Genomic DNA, 23515 nt, shown 5'->3' on the forward strand with positions numbered 1-23515 from the left:
GAAAATTTGTGCCATCAAAAGTTACTTTTTTCCTCATATATTTGAATTAACCTCAAATCTTGCATATAACCTGCTAGACAATGAGGTTGTTGTTGTCAACTTTGGTGGAACTAAAAGCTTTACATCTGCGCCGTATGATGTCGATACTGTCGGTAGTAAACTTTAAATTCTCGTTTTATTCCTAGAAAGGTGCTGGCGAACATAGTTGGAAACTGAAGTGGTATCATTCCTTATCACAACAACAATGGATTCACATAGTACAGTAGTTTAAGTACACTTTATTCAAAAGTTTCCTATTACAATTAACTTAGAATTGAGAGCGAATTTGTACAGTTGCGCAGTTTGTAACTTTGTATTTGTTGAGGGAATCGATAGTTACTACTGCTCGACAAATTGAGAGTCGGGCGTCGACTGGCGCTACGATCTTGCCCCTGGTAAATAAGCAGATGGGAAAATATTCTCGTTGATGCTAAGAATCAGAGAAAGGAAATTCAGATTTTCTAAGAAGTGCTTACAATAGAGATAGGGAGATGCCGCTTCTCATTGAATTTTCATAACATACGTGCTTATATAAATAAAACTCGATAATCCTTGTTAAAATTCAAATGTATTTTTTTATCCTTCTCTCTTTTTTTGGTAACTTGTGTTTTTCTGATATATATATATATATATATATATATAATATGATTTTTTGTCGTTATTAACTGGCAACGCTGTGCGTGAAGAGTTTTGTGAAGAGCGGCACGATGTCTCTTGTGAGCCCCGCCCTCTTCAGATTGATTCAGAGGCTCAATTATTATCTCCGTGGTCACCGGCTACATCCCCTTTTCACTCTTGCACAAGAGATGGCGCTGGAGAAGCACCCTGGCTACAGTCGAAAAGGGGTGGGAGGGCAGAGGATAGGAGAAGTGGCTTCTCGGCACTAACGAGGCAGGTGTTTGCATTGAGGCTTAGCACGCACTGCCCGCCACTAGACATAATTTTTCCATCAGTCTCTCTCTCTCTCTCTCGCTTTAACTCTAAGACTGAATAGAACTGTCAGTTTTTGTTTACGTACTAGTTTTTTTTTTTTCAAGGCGAAAAATGTGCGTATAGAGAAGAGAGTATGTTTCTGCTGTAACGAGAAAACTTAATTCACAGCTACTTCTACTCTGATGATACGTGCTTTGTGAAATTCGAATGCAAATTTATTTTTTATAACACGTTTCAAAAAAATGTATCAAGTTACTATACCAAATCGTATCTCTCAGAGGACAGTGAAACTTGTATTTAACGGAACCCAGCTGCACTGTGCCATTAGCGTAATCATTTTACCAATATATAAGTTTTAAAGAAAGTAGATTACACTGTATCAAGCAAAAATCTGTGTGCAACAGAAATAAAATGAAGTCTTGTGCGATTGCATTAAAGACTGTGTATATGCATGAAAATTGGCCAGTGATTTGGCTTCTAATTTGAAGAACTTATATCTTTAAAAATAAAAAAAATGAAATGAAATCTTTGAGTTTTACGTCCCACGGTTATGCCGGTTAGGCTAAAGGAGACGGTGAAGATGAGAAATGAATGAAATGGTGGAATGAAGAAAGTGGGAGGAAACGGGAGAACCCCGAGAAAACCCACGCACACGGTGTTTGTCCACCACAAAGTTCACTTGGCGGGGGCTGGGATCGAACCTGGAACCCCAAGCACCAGAGGTGAACGCTCTACCACTGAGCCACCGCGGCCCCCTTTAAAAATAAAACTTTTAGAAAATCTTTTGCATTTTCTATTACAAGCTTATTTTGAGAGTTTCAAAATTAAACATCTGTAAGCATTCTTATATTTTACATTTATATTCAACTACATACAGTACTTGCATATTATTCGGAGTAGTGGTTCCCAACCTGGGAGATGCTCACTTCTGGGGGAAGTGAAGAGCGAGCAAGTGAATGCAAGCTACTGACAAGAATAAAATGTGAAATTATGAATAATAGCACCACTTGTAATGACCATTTACAATTTGGGTTCAACGATCTTCATAGGACGCTACATGTTTGACATTTTGCCTTTGTCATGGGAAGGAAGGAAAGGGTCATAAAGTTTGCAAGATTTACGAAAGGGGAACAAGGTAAACAAGCTTGGGAACCATTGATTTATAATCTGGACTATTCTAGAATTGTTACTGAGGATTTCTGTTCAATACAAATTGTCAATCCTTCATATGCAGGGTCATTTAAGGAGATCTCGACACTTTTAAGATCTGGCAAAGCTAGTGATCGTACACACACGCGAAAAAAAAAAAAAAAAAACATTCATTACGTGGAAGGTTAGTGTCGGTTCCCAGTGACAAGTCGCATATGCAGAGAGAAGTTAATTTTGTCTGTTGCAAAGAAAGCAGAAGCGTCTAAAATAGGTATAAAGCTTTATTTAAGAAAAAATATCCATGTTATAAGTTTCAGTACGTCAAAAATAAAATATAGCGGTAATATATGTTGATGAAAGGAGGCAAATGATTGGTATTATGATAGAGTATACCCTCTGTATGCATGTGTGTCAGGCTGACAGCCATTGCTTATTACAGTAGTGAAATATTGAAAGCAATACGTTTCAAAATAGGTTGAAAACAAAGTTTGCTATTGACGAGCCTATATTTTTTTTTTTCAGTGTTATTGTATTTCAACTTAGTTGTAATGAATTGCAGCAAAGTTTGCAAATAAGTCATATGTAGATAGTAGAAACCTTACATCTAGTATTTCATTGCGTTTTATATTTGTTGTAAAGGACACTGTTTTCAAATTTATGAAGAATTTCATTGTTTATATATTGTCGACACCTACCATAGTAAGTGTCGAGTTCTCCCGCAAGACTTTCAAAATCTACTGATCCTCATCATTCCGTTTGTGTGTTCTTGCATTTGCAAGTACTGCATTCACGGGCAAGATTTTGTGTTTTATAGCTAGTGCAAAAATTATTGTCAAGTATTATCACTTTTGCAAAATAAAATTATCGTAACTTTCAGAGAAGTGTCGACTTGTTTCTTAAAGTGTCGAAATGTCCCTAAATGACCCTATTGCTCAAGGCATATATGAACATTTCCCATAATATTAGAAATTCTTTGAATGATGACGATTCCCCATCAAGTATTGCCATCCATTGTACCAATAGTAAACGTACATATATATAGCTTCTTTGAGTTAACCGATAGCAATTAATGAGTTGACTTGTTGCCTTTAGGTTTTTCGTGTAGCAGAACGTATCAATTCTTTAATATGATTCAAAACAATAGCCTCTCTGATGTGCTTGTTAATTAACTACTTCCTCCCCCCATTACCAACACAGGTAGCCACAATTATGAGAATGACACTTAAGAAACCTGACTTGAACCCTCAGTACCATTCCCTGTGGTTGAAGGGAAATTGTTTGGTAAGTATTTAAAAATATAGACGTAGCAGATGGTACACGTAGTAGACATTCCAGACCCACCCTCACCAGAAACCTTTTGACTTCGAATCTATTATTTGCATTTAAGGGTATAACACCGGAAGCATGAAATGGAGTAATACGAGAGTAAGATGAAATGTTTGAGTAATCGTGTAGCGCCACGAGATTGAGAGGCGAAGTACTGTGAGATAGAGATTCAGTGAGGTTGAAAGCTCAACAAGTAGTGTGAGCTTCGAGATGGGAGGAGTTTGGAGAGAGCAACATCGGAATAGTTTATTGAGGTAAATTAAAGAAATCCTTGGTGGAAACAACTATGTGTATTATTTTGTGAAAATCGGTAATGCGTTTACAAATGTTTATGTATAAGTTAAGTATTACATTCTTGACAGGCAGAAATATTTGCAAAGAAAAAGTTTGTTAACTATTGAAATGCGGGTGTGGAGGAGAATGGAGAAAATTAGCTTGGTCGACCAGAAAACAAATGAAAAGGTGTTAAAAATAGCGAGGAAGAAAAGAACAATTTTGGATGTATTTTTTTAAAAAAAAAACTGTTTGGGACACCGGCAAAAATGGAATTCTATCGTGAGGGATATCCTAGAAGGAAGAAGAGAGAGGGACGAAAGAGATTGCACAGTTGATGCACGGTGAAAAGGTTAGCTGAAGACCATGATGTATGGAAGTTTCTCAGCTTGTGGCAATAGTTGAGTTGAGTTGATTTTGAGTTTAACGTCCCTTTCAGCAGCTAGCCTATATGAGACGGGACCTTCTGATTAACGTGGAATCCGAACCACACGAGCTCCCGTCAGCTTGCTGCAAGAGTGACCTGCTAATCATAGCAGAATACCGATGATGATGATGATGATGATGATATATAAAGCCTTGGGACAGGCACGTAGCCAGGATTTCGTGAAGGGGGAGGGGGTCCGTGACATGAAATACTTTGGTCATCGTACCAGGGGCTCGATCATTCTATACTATTTTACTGGAACATACTAAATATATTGGTTCGTTTAGCCAGGATTTCGCAACGGGAAGGGGGGGGGGGGAGGATGAAATTCTGGAAACCCAGGAGCTCGATCAATCTAAACTACTTTACATGGCTTGTTAGGACAATAAAATGAGGATATGTTGATAACAATTTTAATAAACTACGAAGAAATCTCGAGTAAAATAATAAAAAAACGTATTGAAAAAGATTATACAATATTTACGTCCTTCCTCTATTTATCCAAATATAACAATTTTCCTTTCATTATGACCTCAACTATTATAAAAAGTACATACTCAATAATGTCTTGTAAAATATTTTACGATATCTGCGTTCGTTTCTCTGTTGAATCAACTGTTAACTTTTTTCCACGTAAACTTTTGTTTTTATTATTCCGTCAACTACTGCCTGTTCCAAATGTCAGGTTAAAGGAGCAGTAGAAAATTGTTTTTGAAATAACATGTTTGATACTGCAAGAATGCAATGGCGAAAAATTATGATAAAAATGTCCACGCTGTTACGCAACGGCACTACGCTTTCGGAAACTTGAAATCTCCTTGACTAGTAGCAGAAATTCTGAGAATTCCATAACTTTTCTAGAAATTTCAAATTCCCTGACTCTTCCAAGATATCTCGCTCACCTCGCTATCATGTATTGCAAGTAATACAAATCTCCTCATAAGAAAGAGTAACCAAAAGCTTTCTGTAGTTTATTTTTAACACTGATCCTTCTTTTTCTCAATTCATTTTGTTTCATCCTTCCTTAATTTTTTTCATTTCTGGTCTCGAAGGGGGGGCCCGGACCCCCCCCCCTTGGTTACGTGCTTGCCTTGGGAAGTATTTTAATGTGAACAACACGTGAGTCTTAGTTATATGAGATTTTGTCTATCTGCTATTTTGAAGTTTTTATACATCCTATGAAAGTTTATTATTATTATTATTATTATTATTATTATTATTATTATTATTATTATTATTATTATTATTATTATTATTATTATTATTATTATTATTATTATTATTACAAGTAGTGTGTGTGTGTCTCACCGTTAGAAAAGGACAAATAACAATAAATACAATCTGCTAGTTAACAATGTATTTTGCTACATATAGAGTACGTGATTAAAGTAACCATTTCTCCACAGAAAAGACAAAACTGTAAACGAACGATGTACTTCTTAGCGCCAATAAATGTTTATTTATTTATTTATTTATTTATTTATTTTACCCACAAGCATGTTAATTTATTGAGCAAGATGTGAACTATCGACGTGTGTCTTATCTTTGGGCTATATTTAGTTAAATAGAAATTGAAAATTTAAAAGTTAATCATAATTTTAGCTATACCTCATTAACCATATTATGTATTGTCATCTTGCTAGTGACATAATAAAGAGTTTAATGAAGATTACTTCAGTATCAAGTTTCATCTCAATAAGTAGCCTGGTTCTCACACATCAACTTTTGGATTTACATGAAAATCGTTTTTCTCCTCTTTCGATAACGACACATACCCATTTTATACTCATGCATATCATTTTGTGTAGCACAATATGATCTAACAATTGGTATCATCTTGAGACATTTTTCACCTTTAAACGCTAATAAAATTGTAGTACTTTAAAATTCTATTTCTTTTCTTTTCTTGGTTGTATAACGTGAAAATGTGGAGTAGAATGTGTTAAAAATTATAATTTCGCTGCATAATACGTTCTATATTAATGCAAATGATGTACGTATATAGCTGGAATAAATTACTTCGTAAACAGCATATATAGTTATGTACGTAGCAGATGAAATGTTTGGAAAATATTGTTACACACATTTTTATTTGTTACGCTTGTTCTGTCATCTGCAACTAACTTTCAGTTTGTAATTCATCTCCACACGCATTTGGAAATTTATTGTTTGTCTATGGAAGTTGAATGAGTTTTTGAGAAGGGGGGGGAGAGCGAAATGATAGTAGGGAGGGATGTTGGTTGAACAGGTGTTTTACCTCGGCGAAGAAGAACTTCTCTCTCACTGAAACACACACACATACACACACAAGTTTTCCAATCTGTCTGTGCTCTCATTATTCCTTCTCCCTCCTCGCCCCCTTCCACGCACTCCCAGTGTCTGCTATTACTTTTCGCCTTCCCTCTTTCGTCATTATTGGTTTGACAAAACAGTTTTGGAATTGAAGTCACCATTACTAGCAAGGAAATTGAAACGTCATCGTTTTCGTAGAAGAAGAAAGAAAAAGGTGAAGAACTATCAACTTTCAGTGTGACGTTCTATAACTCTCAAGCACGCACTCAGTCATATTTGTACACACAACTTTTATTTTTAAAAAAAATATCAATGGCACGTTAGTTTTTGTACAATGAAGAAGTGATACCATAAAAGCTACTTATAGCGCACGAAACAATTCATAAAAATAACTTTGTCAATAAAAAAAAAACTGTCAAACGGGGTCAAATATCTATTCTAAGAGTCTTGCGTTAACATTTTCGCAGCCCACTGATTCGAAGTGTATGTTTCTATTTCGTAAAATCAGTTCTGAACTTGAAAATTAGAAATTAGTATCTGCGTCACTGTCTGACTCAAGCTCATATAATTTGGAATAGAATCAATGAGTCACCTACGCACATAAAATGAAACACTCAAATAAATAAATAAATAAATAAATAAAACTATGGTTTCTGCTTTATGCAAATCTAGGTGATAAAAGACAAAAGATTTGCTATTTAAATAGAATGTGAGACGTTATTTTGATTTGTATTGCAAGCATTGTACTCTCAGTAGGGTTTGAAGTTGCACTCATGTGCACCGAAAGCAAGTACTTCAGCCGTGTATTACTCTGATACTTGGAAGAGATAAAATAAGAACAAAGTAAGTAGTAAGTATGGGTGATGTGCCGCTAATGTTGCGTACAATACCCTGTTGGTAGCGTATACGATGTACAGTAAATCAGGAATAACTTCAAGAGCCGTGTGCTGTCTGCCTAATCCGTAAATACACCTATGGTTTCAAGTAAAGAGAGTATCCTCCACCTTGATATATGCTGACCTTTGTAAGCTTAATTTTAAATCATAGAGAGAAATGATCCACTCTGTCCTCACTTTATCAAGGTCGCAAGACTACATATACCGACAACTTAACATCTCATAAACTTAACATTTTCGCTATTACCAAAACCACGTATAACCAGTATTTTAAGTACGCGTAAACCATGAGGTGTTCCAATATCCTGTATGCAAAAATAGGACAATCATACCTATATGATTTAACCACTTCAATATATGTCTATAATTTATTTACAGAACATTGTTGACCCACACCATAAATACTAACAGGATTTCGCTCCAACATCGTGAAATTACAGAAGAGCCAGTTATTTATATATTCACTTTTGTCTGAGACTACGAACAAGAAGAAGAAGGTGACAGAAATTCGACAGATACATCCTTGCTTATTACGTTTTGTTGGAAAACAGCCTGCAACACTAAAAAGAATCTCACAAATTGAGACAATGAAGTAACTGAAGTGTGGCTATTCACCTGGAGAACCAGCCTGACATCAGTCAAATTGATTAGCTAAAAAAAAAAGTGTTACTCCATATGTAACCACTTTATCATAGATAATAAGATTAAATCCTTAGTTTCACCAGAGCAATTATGAGATTTTAGATTTCAGTTTTACTTCCTTATGCAACATCGAGGGTCTGAAGTACAGGACCTAATATTAACGTAGGCTACGAACTACGCTTGAGGCTTTAATCCAATGCTCTCGTAGTATAGGTCATTCCTCACCACACTATCTTGCCTCTAGGAGAGATGGATTATGGGATCATGTCACTGGTCACACCATGACATTCTATGAATAATTAAGTGAAAAGAGATAGTAAACGCATTTAGTTTAATTTATCAGTACACCTATAATGGAGCAACTTGTAGGAGGCACAGTTTTTCAGTGGCAGAGCGCTCATCTTTGGTGCAAGGGTCTGTAATTCGATCTCAGGCCATGGTAAGTGTGTGGTAGACAACGTAGTAAGTATGGGCTTTCTCAGGATTCTTCCGTTATTTCCCACATTTTCATTCGATATAAATATTTACTTTCATCAATCATCAGTTTCCTTTAGCGTAAGGGGAATAATACAGTAGTTGGACATTAAATTTAAAAAAAAAAAAATCATTTCATTTTAACAACTTGAGACAAAGCGTTAAATCTCAGAAATAAGTATTTATACTGCAAAGTCAATAATAATAATAATAATAATAATAATAATAATAATAATAATAATAATAATAATAATAATAATAATAATAATAATAATAATGTCTATCACATGATTACTTTCTGTAATGTTTTGTGTCTGACATTGGTATAGATTTCCCTGCGTAACAAAAATAAGTTTCAAAGGGTAGTAGTAGATAATACGAAATGTAAACAGGATTGGTCTATATATTACGTTCAGAATTTCTTGTAAATATCGTGATGGTCCATGGTAGGTAGTGCTTTTCACCACTTCCCAGAAATTTCTCTTCAGTCCATCTTTCTTTCTCTTTTCGGTGCAAGCAGCAGCCAATAGGCTTTTGTTTTCCTTGGTCTTTTACTTTTCTGCATGCAATTACTGGGCTCAGATCAATAGAGATTACTCTTTGGGGTTTAATGCAGCTTGCTTCCGCAGGGAGGAGCGATTGTCTTCATCCCGTTGATTCTCTCTCTCTCTTTCTCTTGTAACAGAAAAGCACATTATCAGAGAGAGAAAGAAAGAAAGGGACTGTTCTGTGTTGTAGATAGTGGGAAATCACTTTGAAGTTGTTGGTTCTTGTTAGTTCCCTCTTGTGTACTACTAGAGTCAATGGCAAGTTCTAAAACGCTCTTTTGTGTTGGAAGTTCAATTCCATATATCGGGAGTTTTTCTTTCTCTTTCTTTCTCTCTCTCTCTCTCTCTCTCTCTCTATCTCTATCTCTATCTCTATCTCTCGCTTTCCCTTGATACGAATTTCCAATTCTATCTTCTTAGATAAGCACAATTTGTTTAAACTTCACCTGTCTTTCCACTGAAATTCAAATACAAACTCTTCAGCTATTTTTTTCTTCTTATATGGAGGAAACCAAAGAAGTTAAATATTACTAGTGTAAGTAAAAATAGAGTGGTCTAATGAATAGCGCGTCTTCTTTCACTATATATGGGGTTCAAGGTTAAAGTTCTCCGCTATTTTTGTTGGTTTGTTAATCCACCATTGTGGTACACATACGAGAAGCCACTTGAATAAAGTGTAGTCATCTTTGCACCAAGAAGCCTGTAGAGCCTGCACCACCATAATTTATTCTTATTTATTATTTGTAAATTTAAAGTTAGACTTGTAACTTGTTTAAGTGCGGATGAATGTGAAAGAAATTTCATTTTCTAAATTATGAAAGTACTACGTATCTGTTGAGTTACGGCATTGTTTTGTGGTGTCGCTTCTGTTATCTTTACGGTTTGGTAATGGGTGAACGGGTGTTGGAGGGATGTTACTCGTTTTCTGCAATACAGAGTTGCAATAATATACGGGCAATAAAAAGTCAGTATGCATTTTGGTTGCATTTCTTTGTTTTGTTATGTATATATTCTTGAAGGAGTAACACTTGAAAAGTGTCCACTCAAAGTAACTCGGTCTGATACTAGAAAAACTATGAAGAAAATATTGAAATTCTATAGAGAAAAAAGCCTACACTGTAGGCGTATTAATGCTGATATTTTTATAATATTCTTCATACTTTGAAGTTGTTGGTTCTTGTTAGTTCCCCCTAGCTAAGATAGCAGCCATCTGGGATGGTGTAATGTTTTACTCCATGTTAAATAGTTTTACATATTCAATTCGAAACGATTTAAAGTAATATAACTCTTTAACTGCTTTCACTGAAATGTGATTAGATTTATTTTTGACATATTGAAAAACTTATGCACAGGGAAGAAATTTAACGTCGTAGCAATACCTCTGATAACACTGTTATTTATCTGATGTCAAATGTAAACAACGAAATTGGTTCGCAATCTTGCTGTGTGCCCACGTATATCAGACATATAATACCGCACATCTCTTAAGTTACATAGAACATGGGCGCCAATCGTGTGGAGGCCGAGAGGGACCATCTCCTTGTTGTTTTCTTGAGCCCCAAGAATCTGGATGTATGTGTCGTCATGTATATATGACAGTGAAACATACCTGAATGCCTCCCGCTCCCAAAGTTGTACATAAATCGGCGCCACTGATACAGAAGTGTGTTATTCGTTTATTTGAAAGTTGAAAAAGTTTTACAAATGGTATTCTATATTACGTACATGGTAAATTAGTCTCTTTTTCGGTTTAAAAACATGTTTGAAGTTATACTGCCTAAATTATGATTAAATCCATTTTAAGTATGTGTGCGTGTGTGTAGTCTTTTGAACAGTAACTGACATTGTATTAAATATTGATTATTCTCTTTACTTATTTATTTAATACTAGCTGTAATCGTTCGTCGTTGTTACGTCTTAATTCAGAACCTAGATAAAAGAGTAAAAGCCTTGTCGTTACTCTTAATTCAGAACATCCATTAATATAAAAGAGAGGAAAAAGCTTTTACTCTATTCCCCGGTATGTATCCTGTGCTGTTATATATACTCGCACTACCGTGAGGCTATGAGGTGTTGCATAAACACACGGCGTTATCAGAAACCTCAATACGAATACACGGGGTTTATGAGTGTCCGCTTTATAACTTACTAGTACTGCATCGTTCGTGCTCTATAGAGGAGCCAACAATCGAAGGTCTCTGGCACCTCGCAGTGGCGTTGTCACTACTCACGTTTCAACGCCTTTTCAGTGCATATACGGCAGTTTTCTTAATGGTGTAAAACAGAGAGACCGTGCCTGGTAACACTTTTATTACCAAAGTAAGGGCTGCCTGCATTTTCCCTCCGCTCTTGGAAAGAAACTTCAGAGACCATCTGATGATGGCTTCTCTATAGCTGCTGGGAAGTTAAGGGGGGCAATATTTTAGCAGATAGCATTATAAATTACCGATACAATTTTAGGGGCTATGAACGCCTTCTATTTAACTTCCTAACAGCGTCAGGTAAATATAAGTAAACAATAAATATCTACGTGACACATACTGAAGAAAATTAAAATAGCTGCTAAAATATTATAATTATTCTTGAGAATACTATCTCCCTATCTTTTTATTAGGCAAGACATTTATGGATTCAAATTCTATTGTGTTCACCCCTTAGAAAAATAATAAATTTGTCTTAATCTTTTCCCCTGTCTTTTCAACAATTGGTTGTGACAGTGTTTGGTGAATTAATTTTAAAATCAATACATGGCTCATTATTTTCTAATCTTTCTTAGTCTTTTTTTCCTTAATAAGCAAGAAATCGAATCTAGTTTTCATACACACACAGTCATTGCTTAACGATTATTTTATTCCGTGATGATAATGATGATGATGAAGTGTTCCTTGAAAGAAGTAAAAATTGGATTTGAAAAAAAAAAAACATTGAGATATAGAAGACAAGCAGGTATTATTATTTTTTTCTCAATGGACTTTTTCTTTTCTTCTTAGTGAGTTTAATTATCTCTAAGTGCTGGAGATAAGAAAAAGGATAGTGAGTGAAAGTATAAGAGAGAGGGAAGATGAAAAGAGAGGACTTACAATAGAAGGGTAAAAAAAACTTGTTGGCCCGTCTTGTTCTTTATTCTGATTCGCTTTTCATGGTTTCGCTGTGCATTGGTCTTTCTCTATTTCCCACTCAGGGATTACTGATAGCGAGTCCCCTCCTTTCCTCCTACTTTAGGAACTAATGCCTCATTGCCATTATCTTTAATGATGTTTTTTTCTTTACCTCTCAACCCTTTTCTCTCTCTCTCACGCTTTGCGACGTGATGGGGTGCATAATTATTGTAATTACAATGTGTGAAGAGGAAAGGGGGAAACAGAAGGCATGTACTCTGTATTTTTCGTTTCTGATTTCTCTCTTTTTTATTTTTTGTTTGTTCCCCTTTTCTATTTCTTTTTATTATAACCCTCATTTATGATAAGCTATTTTGGTGTGACGTAGGCGATACAAATTAGAATTAAAATATGGAACGAGCAGAAGAAAAAAGTAGATCACATTATGGATTATGTTTTCGTTTTCTTTTAATAAAAAAAGTTCAGGGCTTTCATTATGTCTTCTTTTTCTTTCTATGGCTTACTTTTCTTCCTTTTTAAAGTTTCTGTAATTCTAAAAGAGGACAAGAAAAAAAATGGTAATAGCCCAGCGGCATTAACATTTTAATGTAAAAGTACTATGCATTAGTATAGTAGATTTTAAACAAATTTATCTGATTGTATATCAAAATTTGGTGAATATAATAATAATAATCTATCTATTCAAATGCTACAGTAGCAAGAAAAGGGCTTTTTTTTTTTTTTTTTTTGTAAGTGACTAGCCGTTTCGGCTAGAACCCTGTTAGAGGGTTATGCCCTCTCTTAGGGAACTGAAGTATGACAACAGTAGATGTGCCTTATTTTGAGAGGGTCTCAGAGTTCTTTATTAAAGCTTGTTACAGCGATCAAAGACTTAGGACCTGTGCAGGCCTTAACATCAGGCAGGGAAAGGGTGGCAGAGCAATTACATGATGTACAAGATGCAACTTAGTTGTCATTATATAGGTTATATGGAGTTGTGGAAGGAGTTATTGTGCAACGTAGGATGGAAAAATGAGCGGAAGATGGTCAGGAATTTGATAGTCAGCAAGTAACTCCAGGTCTAGTGCATCAGGAGGTAGTGTGTAGCAGTACAGAGTATACAGGAGTGATAGCGGTGGATGGAAATATCGAAATGCTGATGGGTGGAGTGCCATATGATGCATAGTAGTCAGAAGTAGAGGATGGTGTGCTTCATAACGATTGTGTATGTAGGTGAGACGTAACTTTTCCAGATGAAACTGTAGAGATGGAAACTCAATGCGGTTGTATAATTCTGCTGTTGGGCTAGGTAACTTAATGCGAAATGCAATACGTAGTGCATGTCTTTCTAAGATTAAGAGCTTTTCGTAGAAAGAGCGTGCAGCAGCTATCCAAGCAGTGTGACCGTATGTTAGAGTCGGTCGTAGGAAAGCTTTGTAGGTATTTAATACTGTAGTAGGTTTCAAGCCCCATGTTGTTCCGGTTAACCTCTTTAGAAGATTTAGTCTATTGTAAGCCTTGGCGGTGACTGTTTGAAGATGTGGTTTCCATGTTAGATGTCTATCGAATGTAATGCCCAGATAGGTCACTGTTGAGCGTGCCTGTATAGGTGTATGGTTGACATGAAGTGTGAGGCGGTTGGGATTTCGACGGACTCGTGAGGTTTTCTTAGAGGGAATGAATACAATCGCCTGGGTTTTCGTGGCATTAATTGTAAGTTGCCATTTATCACACCAGCGGAGGAAATCGTCAATAGCTGTTTGCAAAGATTTGTTTATTGATTGGATAGTCGATCCCAAAGCAAGGAATGCAGTGTCATCGGCGTACTGAAAAAGATGGACTTTATCTGGTAGTGGGGGCATATCAGCAACGTAGAGAATGTATAGAAGTGGCGATAAAGCCGATCCTTGAGGAACTCCGGATAGCAGAAAAATAGGGTGTGATAGGCAGTTGTTAATAGAAACATAGGAAAGGCGTCCCACTAAGAAGTTGTAAATCAGACGGATATATGTGAGAGGAAAACGGTGCCGTATTAATTTATAGATAAGTGCTAAGTGCCAAACTTTGTCAAACGCTTTCTCTAGATCAAACAGTACAAGACATGATGGCTTGACGGAATTATAATGATGTGTGACCATAGTGGATAAGCGAAGCAGTTGGTCGTTGATAGAATAGCCTGGTCTAAATCCTGCTTGATGGATGGGAAGAAGGTGGCGTCTGTCGATGTATGTATGTAGACGTCGGACAAGTATGCGTTCTAAGATTTTACTGAAGGTAGACGTTAATTGTATTGGACGATACGATGATACACTTTCAGGTGGTTTGTGAGGTTTTGGAAACATTAACGTCTTTGAAGTCTTCCACTGAATAGGGAAATAGCCTGTTCGAAGTATGAAGGTAAAGATGCTGGCAAGCAGAATAAGCAATGAAAGCGGACTTTCTTTGATATGTCGGTAGGTGATATTATCGAATCCTGGTGCACTATTACGTTTATTTCGAACAACAGTGATGATGTCCTGAACTGTAATTGGTTCTGTCAAAGGTTGATTAACCTTTAAACGACGGAGGGATTTAAATGCCGCAGCCCCTTTTATACGGCGCCATTTAAAGCGTTTTCGTAAGAGTTTACAAACAAATCCATATCTTCACCCCTATTTATCCTAGGATCATGGTTCATACCTCATTCTCTTCAGAATGGAGCTGGCTTTCAATTCGTAGGGGGGAATTTTTTTCCACACTTTGGGCCCCTCTGGAACGGCCCTGTGTGAACGTAGAGATCTCAAAAAAAATCTGGTAAATAGTACTTGGTATACTGAATGTGTGTGCTAAATTTCAAGTTTATATCTTGAATACTAAGGGCGGGAGAAATTTTATCAAGAATTCCCACAATGCCCCAAATTACCGCAAAACACCATGATCTCAGGTAAAAAATTTCCTGAGACATCTCTATTTACCCTAGAACTACAATCTGCCAATCATTCTCTTCAGAATAGAACTGCCTTTCAGGCGGTACCATTCACATGTCTCCATCATGTATCTAAGGCGGGAAAATCCCGATAAAAGGAATTTTTTGGTGTAAATATCCCTTTTTTCAAATTTTAGCCCCTCTGGCTCCCCCCTGTTTTAACGCAGAAATCTGAAAAAAAATTCTGTTAAATACTACTCGGTGGACTGAATGTTTGTGCATAATTTCAATCTTCTAGGTGCAAAAATAGGCCCGCAAAAAATTATATATACCGACAACGTCCCATATTCCCCTATACAGAAGTATATTTTGATAAAAATTCCCTGACACATCCCTAATTACCCTAGGGTCATGTTTCGCCCATCATTCTCTTCAGAATAGAACTGCCTTTCAGACGGTACGACTCACGTGTCTCCATCATGTACCTAAGGCGGGAAAATCCCGAAGAAAGGGATTTTTTTGGTCTAAATATCCCTTTTTTCAACTTTTAGCCCCTCTGGACCCCCCTGTTTTAACGCAGAGATCTGAAAAAAAATCTGATAAATACTACTAGGTGGACTGAATGTTTATACACAATTTCAATCTTCTAGGTGCAAAAGTAAGCCTGCCAAAAATATATATATACTGACAATGTACCATATTCCCGTATACAGAGGGATATTTTTGAAAATTCCCTGAGACATCCCTAATTACCCTAGAATCATGGTTTGCACATCGTTTTCTTCAGAATAGAACTGCCTTTCAGGCAGTACCATTCACATGTCTCCACCATGTATCTAAGACGGGAAAATCCCGAAGAAAAGGATTTTTTGATAAAAATATCCCTTTTTTCAACTTTTTCCCTCTCTGGATCCCCCCCTGTTTTAACGCAGAAATCTAAAAAAAAAATCTGTTAAATACTACTCGGTGGAGTGAATGTTTGTGCAAAATTTCAATCTTCTACGTGCAAAAATAAGCCCGCCAAAAAATAATGAACATAGGCTTAATAAAAGAAAATATATATATATTTGAGAATTATGACGTCATCACCTCCTATGTCTCGACGCAGGAAGGTGTGAAACCATACGTAAGGTCTTCTACAATGCCTCTTGACTCGAAAAACAAAAAAAACCCGGACGAAAAAGCTCAAATAGGAGAGTTATAACGCAATGTACCATGAAACACGCAAAGGGATAGAGTGTGGACTGTCTGGACAGAAACACTCTCACACACACACAAACGCATTCACGCACACACATTTTCCCTTATCTCATCAACATCATTGGTAATAAACACCTCGAAGTGTAAGCTGAGTTCCTCACAAGAGAAACAATCTCCTCGTGTCAGCAGAAATAATTGATAAACAAGCGGTCACAAAAGTCAACGTGAAGAAATGAAAAAAAAAATAAAGGGATTAAAAGTAACCAATTTTATGGTTTGTTTGGGTTACAACTGGTGAACCATATTTCAGTCACGTGTTTCTTTGATCGTTTTAGAACACACAGATGCTAGCAGCGGAAGGTTTGAAGCAGGATAGCCAGTGCTACATTAGTTATTGGTCTGAATAATTCTTTTGGTCGAAAAGGACCAAACCGTATTTTCAGCCAAAATCGCTATTGGTCGAAAACGACCAACTTCGTCGTGTAAAGGTTAAGTGGAAGGGTATGGTGTAGATGAGGTTGTAACGAAGGAGATGACGTATTGACTGCGTCTGCTGGATGGCGATAAGTAGGAGGAGACCTGTCAGGTGTGAATATTGTTTGAAGAAAATCAGCGAAAGCGTTGGCTTTGTCTGTATCTGATTGAATTCGAGATTCCCCTTGTAATAGTGGGTAAGGTGTTTTTGTGTACTTTCCACAAAGAGTGTTAAAACGTTTCCAATACTTTGTGGGATGATTGGTATCAGATAATGAATTGCATGTTTTAACCCAACAGCGTAGTTTGTAAGCACATATGTAGTTTCTGACCATCCGCTGAAGTTGTTGATAATGACGAAATGATTCAGGATTGCCAGTCCTTCGATAATCTCGATAAAATTGTCGAGAGCGGGTAACGAATGTAAGGTATTGCGGAGGTAATGCAGGCTGGTACGGTATGGAGGTAGAAACTGGTATGAAGAGAGAACTTGCCTCCTGGATTGTAGTTGTGATAGTGTCGATACGAGCATAGAGTTCATCTTCCGTGGTGGGTGTTTCTAATGGCTCTATAGCTGTCATTAGATGAGCTTGATACTGAGCCCAGTTTGCCTTGTCAAAGCGGAGACTAGTGCGCTGGAAATGATTACAGGAATTGATAGTAGTTGTACGGAGCTGAAAGAAAAGGGCCCGAAATTCAACTTATAACTTTGGATTTCAAACCTTTGATTTACGGTTATTTGTGATTTCACGTTTAACGAAGACAATTTTTTAAATATCATGTGTACTTTAAATAAATTATTTAAATAGACGTTTTTCATAAAGTTTATTGTTTAAATTATTGTTCAAAGCCTTTGTATTTTAATAAGCCTTTTCCAAAATCATTGCAAATGAATTGTGCTGCCATCTTTGGAGTTCTTTCAAACTATACGTTTGTGGCCAATCCTTTCGACAATGAGATCTCGGAAACTACAGGCTCTAGAAAGATGACGTTTTCACTGATCGATTGCAAATTTTATGTAGATTGTCCAGTTCTAATTGAGTATTTAAAAAACATGGCCATTATTTCTTTATTACATTTTTACGGGTACACTGGAAATGTTAACATTAGAAAGAAAAAAAACTAAAGCATCATATCCTACGCTTTATACATTGCAACACCACATAATTGTATGGGGGTTGCAAACCTCCCAGGCGTTTGTTTCATGGCCAAATGATAATGAAAAACGAAGGATAATATTTCTCCACTTGGAGTGTTTTACCCAATGAACACCATATATCACTGACATTATAATTAATTGTGTGTGTAATGTATTTGCTTATTACATACTGTATGCAAGAAGAAAGAAAACATTGATCTTACATGAATTAAAAACTCCAACCGGAAGTAGGCTCAAATCGTGCAAACGGTTGCGAGATATTGAAAAAGTAATAAAAAAATATCTCTACGGTATCTCTTGCCAATTTTTATCAAGACGTCTTTCATTTGTGTCTGTAAACGGACGTGGACAGATGTGATGAATAACAAGGAGATTCATGCTCATATGTGAATGATGCGCTGTGTAGAGAGCGCAGGTTCAGCTAGTCTATATATTAAAATGCTAGGTTTATATGTTTATCTCCAAAGAAAAGTTTATATATTTGTCTCCAATCCTTTCGACATTGAGATCTCGAAAACCGCAGGTGCTAGAAACGTGTGGTTTTCACTGATCGATTCCAAATTTTGTGTAGATTGTGCAGTTTTCATTCAAATTTTCAAAAACCTTGTTGCTATTGTTCTGTTCAACATTTTAGGGGCCGTTTTGAGCCCATAAGATTAACATTGTTGCAAGCCGAAACTACTGTGTTAGGCAACCAGTAGAGAAGTTACATATGGCGCTTTGACAGTCATTGCAGGCCCTTTGCTTAAAACTGAATGGTAAAAACCTATTGCGTGCTGGGAACTTTAAAGGCCTCAAGAGACACAATGAGACGTGCTCGGACGTATATGGATTTATTAGACAAAAAAATTCCATTTTATATCGTGTTACTTGTACAGATTTGCTACAAACTCACTCCAATAACTCACTCATACATAGCAATTCAGTTCCTTTGTGAGTCTCCTATCATTTACTTGTGTGAGTAAGGAGACGTGCACAGTGAGTAGGAGATCCTTGGTCATAACAGAACGATGCACTGAGTAGACAGCGCAAGTTCAGCTAGTAATAATAATAATAATGCCCTCAATGCTCAGCTAGTGACTAGTGCATGTTGCACCCGGTGCGAGGACATCAAAGGAATTACGGTCGTTCGGATTCAATTTTAAACTTACTGTAAGTACCCGCCTTACATAGCCTTGGTGCTTGATAGGGAGGATAAATTTTAACAAACAAACTAACAAGTAATAATAATAAATATCCCACTATTACTAACGTGCTGCTTGTTTCTAACCAAGATATCACATATTACGGTTTTCCTTTAATTTATTTGTAAGAATTACCTTCTTTTTTCTTTTAATGCCTTGAAATTGTTATGATCATCTTATCTGTCCAGCTTACCTTTATTACATTCCTGTCGGGACATTTTTTTTTTCTGAAACAGATCTCTAACCAAGTTTTCTTTTTAACTAAAACCGATAATTACTCATTCCTTCCACTTTTTTAACTTTTACTGGTTATTTTTATACTCAATCCCAGTTATTTTCTCCACTCTTCTCGGTACGCATACTTGGTGTGTATCTAGTTACTTTGTGTCGATTGTTTGTAGAGTTAATTTTTGTTTTCGTGGAATATAATCCTTTTTTCTCCTGCAAAAACTCACGTTTAGTACTGCTACGTGCTTCAGGTTTCACCCCATAATTATGCTTTAATTTTACGTTTTAACTTCACGCCTTTAGTAATCTGGGTACCTACCTGTCTACTCTTCCCCCATTTTTCGACTTTTTTTTTTTTTTTTTTTTTTTTGTTCAGTTACCATTGCTTTAATTATCAAATATTGACATTTCAGATAAAAATGTTATATGTAAGTAAATTTCATAAGTACTAGAGTTTAGGAAGTAGCTTTCTGGACTTTCATCATTTACGGCCATGTTAGCCCGTTCATAGGGTTACCATTTTTTAAGAAGGAAAATCCTGGACGCTACTAAATTACGAGAATCTTTGAAATGCTTAAAATGAAAAGAAGTGTTATATACTAATTTACTTTTTTCCATTAGATAGACTTGTTAAAGTACAGTATTACGTAATCACATGTTTTGGTCATTTTAGTAGACATTCTCCTCCCTAGTTAAGCAAACGTAAACAAATGATTTACCCATAAGCGGAGAATAATTATATACCTAATCCTGTGAAAAAATAAAAGCAAACTATAGTATTCCCTTCATTTCTTCTTCGCTGAAATCCGGAACATTTAAGGGTTCCGAGAAGTATTTTTGGGACGCCGGGATGCAGATCTCGATTCCGTGATGGTCCCGGATTATCCGGGACGAATGGCAACCCTAACCGTTCACGTATGAGAGATGATTCCCGCGATCACACTATCCAGGGAATTGGGATGAAAGGAAAGAGCGGGCAAGGAAGTAAGCAACCTGGGACCATTATGTTGGATACCATCCCGGTATTTGCCTGGTGTGAATGAGGAAAACCTATGAAAGGTTTTTATACTTTTTCGATCGACTGTCCCCACTGGGAGTTGTATCCGAGTCACTCCCACCAAAAGGAGGCAACTACGCTACGCAGGGGACCACTATGTCGTAATTCTGTTCAGTCAGTTAGCATGATTATCGTCGGTAGACGAACAATATTAGTTCCCGTAAGACAGAATTTCTTCAGTGTATTTCGTTAAAGTTTTTGTCTATATCTTACAAGAAAATCATTCACCAAGTAAAATTCTGACGATTGTATTTTACTTTGACCCTAGCTAACGTTTAATTTCAAATTAACGTTTAATAGGTTGAAATTTAACCTCTAATTAAATTTAATATGTTAACGTTTAACTTCAACTTTTAATATGTTAACCTTTAAGCTTAACGTTTAACATACTGATCCTATGGGGCTGTCCACGAACAGACTGATCCTTTGAGGACATACATAGAAGGTTATATATAGTCTTCTGAAATACCAAAGAAATCAACCAAACAATCCGATTTAAAGTTTCCATTCTTCCAACCGTGTAGAGGATTTTGAGTCATGACCTCGGGTTGTGTCCATATCATGTGAAGATTATACAGGCTTTATCCATGTATAATCGTGTTAATACCTATAATATTGTTATAAATATACAGAATTTGGAACCTAACAGTACTCATCTAATGGTCTTCAGTGCTTGGCGATCGTTTATATCAAAGAAGATGTAAACAAACATATCATCACAGGAACATAGAAGCCGTACGTAGTGCCCACCACGAAACATCCAGTCCTAAGATCCGTATATACTGCAACAGGACATAAACCCGTACATGACACAAATACTGGTAATGATGTTCTGCTTCTGATCGAGACATGTACGGAAAACAATTTACTAATCCAAATCTTGTAGTGTGGATATTGTCAGCTGAATGATGTTCCGCTGCACTTTGCTTAAAATATCTGTGCTTACCTATACATAATGGGCGGTATTCAGAGAGAATTCGTTAATCGAAGGTTAGTCACAGACCAGTTGGTTAGCATACTAAATCTTTCCTAAGGAAGGTGCACTTTTTGGTATTCAGAGTCTACTTTTAGTACAACTAAAATGATGATTTGGGTATGATTAACTTATAGAACCCCAATGCAACAGTGAGTAAAATAAATGTGGCACCTACGGAAAATTGGATGAGCGCATGCGTAGTCTGTAAAAATGAAAATACATGAATTATGAAATACGAAATGTTGTGTCGCACGCTAAATCGTGGGTAAAAGATTAGGCTCTGCTCTAGATTAATTAGTCACATGTGATTAACTTCATCCAATACTACGTCCTAATCAGAGACTCTGAATACAATTTTGATAACCATCCGTTAGTCAACCTCGTAGTAAGATGTTAATCAGACGTCAAAACGACTCTGCATAAGGCCCAATATTTCTAAGGTGATATTTAAGAGGAGGATCTCGAACTTGCCCAGCATATTCACTCAATCTTATGTCCATATGATTTTTGGTTGCGAAGTCTGGTCAAAGACCGTATTTATTCTACTAAGCCATGAGATGTTTACGATTTTCAGGATTACATTGCAACATGACCAGATCTCCCCAGAAATGGCCACAGATCTTGGGACATATTTCAGGAATTTGGTAGCATCGATGCGAACCAGTAGAGACCCTGCAAAGAAAAGTGAATAGTATCATACAGTGTTAGAATTTTTTATACACTTTGCGTATTATTATTATAATTATTATGTAAAGCATAGGATATGAGTAGTAGAACCTGTTTGGAAAGTAATGCCTGAAATTTACTTTTATCTTGCCCTTTTCTGTTATAATTTGTTACATTTTGCTACCGAGATTTCTATCAGAATAATTTGATTTTTTTTTTCATTGTTTGAGTAATATATCTTTATTTCTTCAAATAGGTTGCTCTTGAAAACCACTATATTGTTTCGATTGTGCTTTCGTCCTTCGTGTTCGTTTATTCTGAAATAATATAATTTCCCTTGTTGGTTAGCTACCTAATAATCATTCCTATTGCGTGGGTTATCAATCTATTAGGATGAAAACTTTATGTTTTGAACAGCTTCGAATAAGGGAATGGAAGAAGTTACGAAATTAATTTCCGTTTGGAGTAAATTGAGTCTTTATTTTTTTTTCTTTCTGTACGACTGTGTACAACTTCTATTTCTTGTTTTCCTACGTAATATCATGTGCGAAAGTTTTAAAATTTCGTTAATTATTTTTTTTACATGAAAAATAATCTATAATGATTTTATTTAAAATAATATTTTCTTTAGATTAAATTCAAATAGTATTTATTGATTTCTCTTCATTGTTTCAGATGGATTTCTTTACACGGGGACCGTTGCTGATTTTTCTGGAATGGATCCCATGATCTACAGAGAATCTTTACAAACTGAACAATATGACTCCATGAGTCTCAACGGTAAGCACACATTCACTTGGATAGATAAAAATAAAATCTGACCATTTTCTGGTGGTAATTTGTCTGATAAAGGTAATGATGTGTTGCCGAAACTGTAACATAGGTTCGTTAGTAGTAAGTGTTTGCTTTTGGCCAGATTTTATTTTTATTTAAGTTTATACGTAGATACAGAGGTAGAATAAGAAGTATTCAGATTAAATAGGTATGAACACGGTTCGATAATGAGTGCCAGATTATTATTATTATTATTATTATTATTATTATTATTATTATTATTATTATTATTATTATTATTATTATTATTATTATTGATAGGCATAGTGTTCGACAGAAATATGAAATTTAGCTTTGATATTAATGATATAGTCCAGGGGACTAAAAGAATAATAAGAGTTCATTTTTAGACAATGGCCTGAGCTTAAAAATGCCAGCTCATATGTATATTTATACAAGATACTTGCTGCAAGATCAATACTAGAGTTTGCTGTAGTTATTTGGAATATCATATGTACAACATTGGGAAACAACATTGTATCAGTCCAAAAATACTTTATTAGGGTACAAGGTCGTAAAATGAATGTAGAGTACTATTCACGTAGTACTTGAATCAATTTTGGGGATTACAGGCATTAAGTGACAGAAAAGAACTTATTGAAAAGATTTTATTTAGAAAATATTTGACAATATATATCATGATGAATACTGCCTACATAAAAAATATAGGTATAAGACTGTCAATGTATAATATCAGAAATGGATTAACATTAATTCCCTTGAATCTAAAATTTG

General features: G+C 35.9%; 1 protein-coding gene across 1 annotated transcript in view; it reads left to right on the plus strand.

Moving 5' to 3' along the window:
• Positions 1–23515, plus strand: part of Sema1a (semaphorin 1a) — a 500910-nt gene that overhangs the window by 375598 nt on the left and 101797 nt on the right. The window contains exon 6 of the mRNA XM_081745959.1: positions 22622–22726. Coding sequence (XP_081602085.1) covers positions 22622–22726 — 105 coding nt within the window. The remainder of the gene's footprint in view (positions 1–22621; positions 22727–23515) is intronic.

The sequence above is a fragment of the Thermobia domestica genome, chromosome 2 (genome assembly GCF_964235325.1).
Source record: "Thermobia domestica chromosome 2, izTheDome1.hap1.1, whole genome shotgun sequence".
In the NCBI taxonomy this organism is placed as follows: domain Eukaryota; kingdom Metazoa; phylum Arthropoda; class Insecta; order Zygentoma; family Lepismatidae; genus Thermobia; species Thermobia domestica.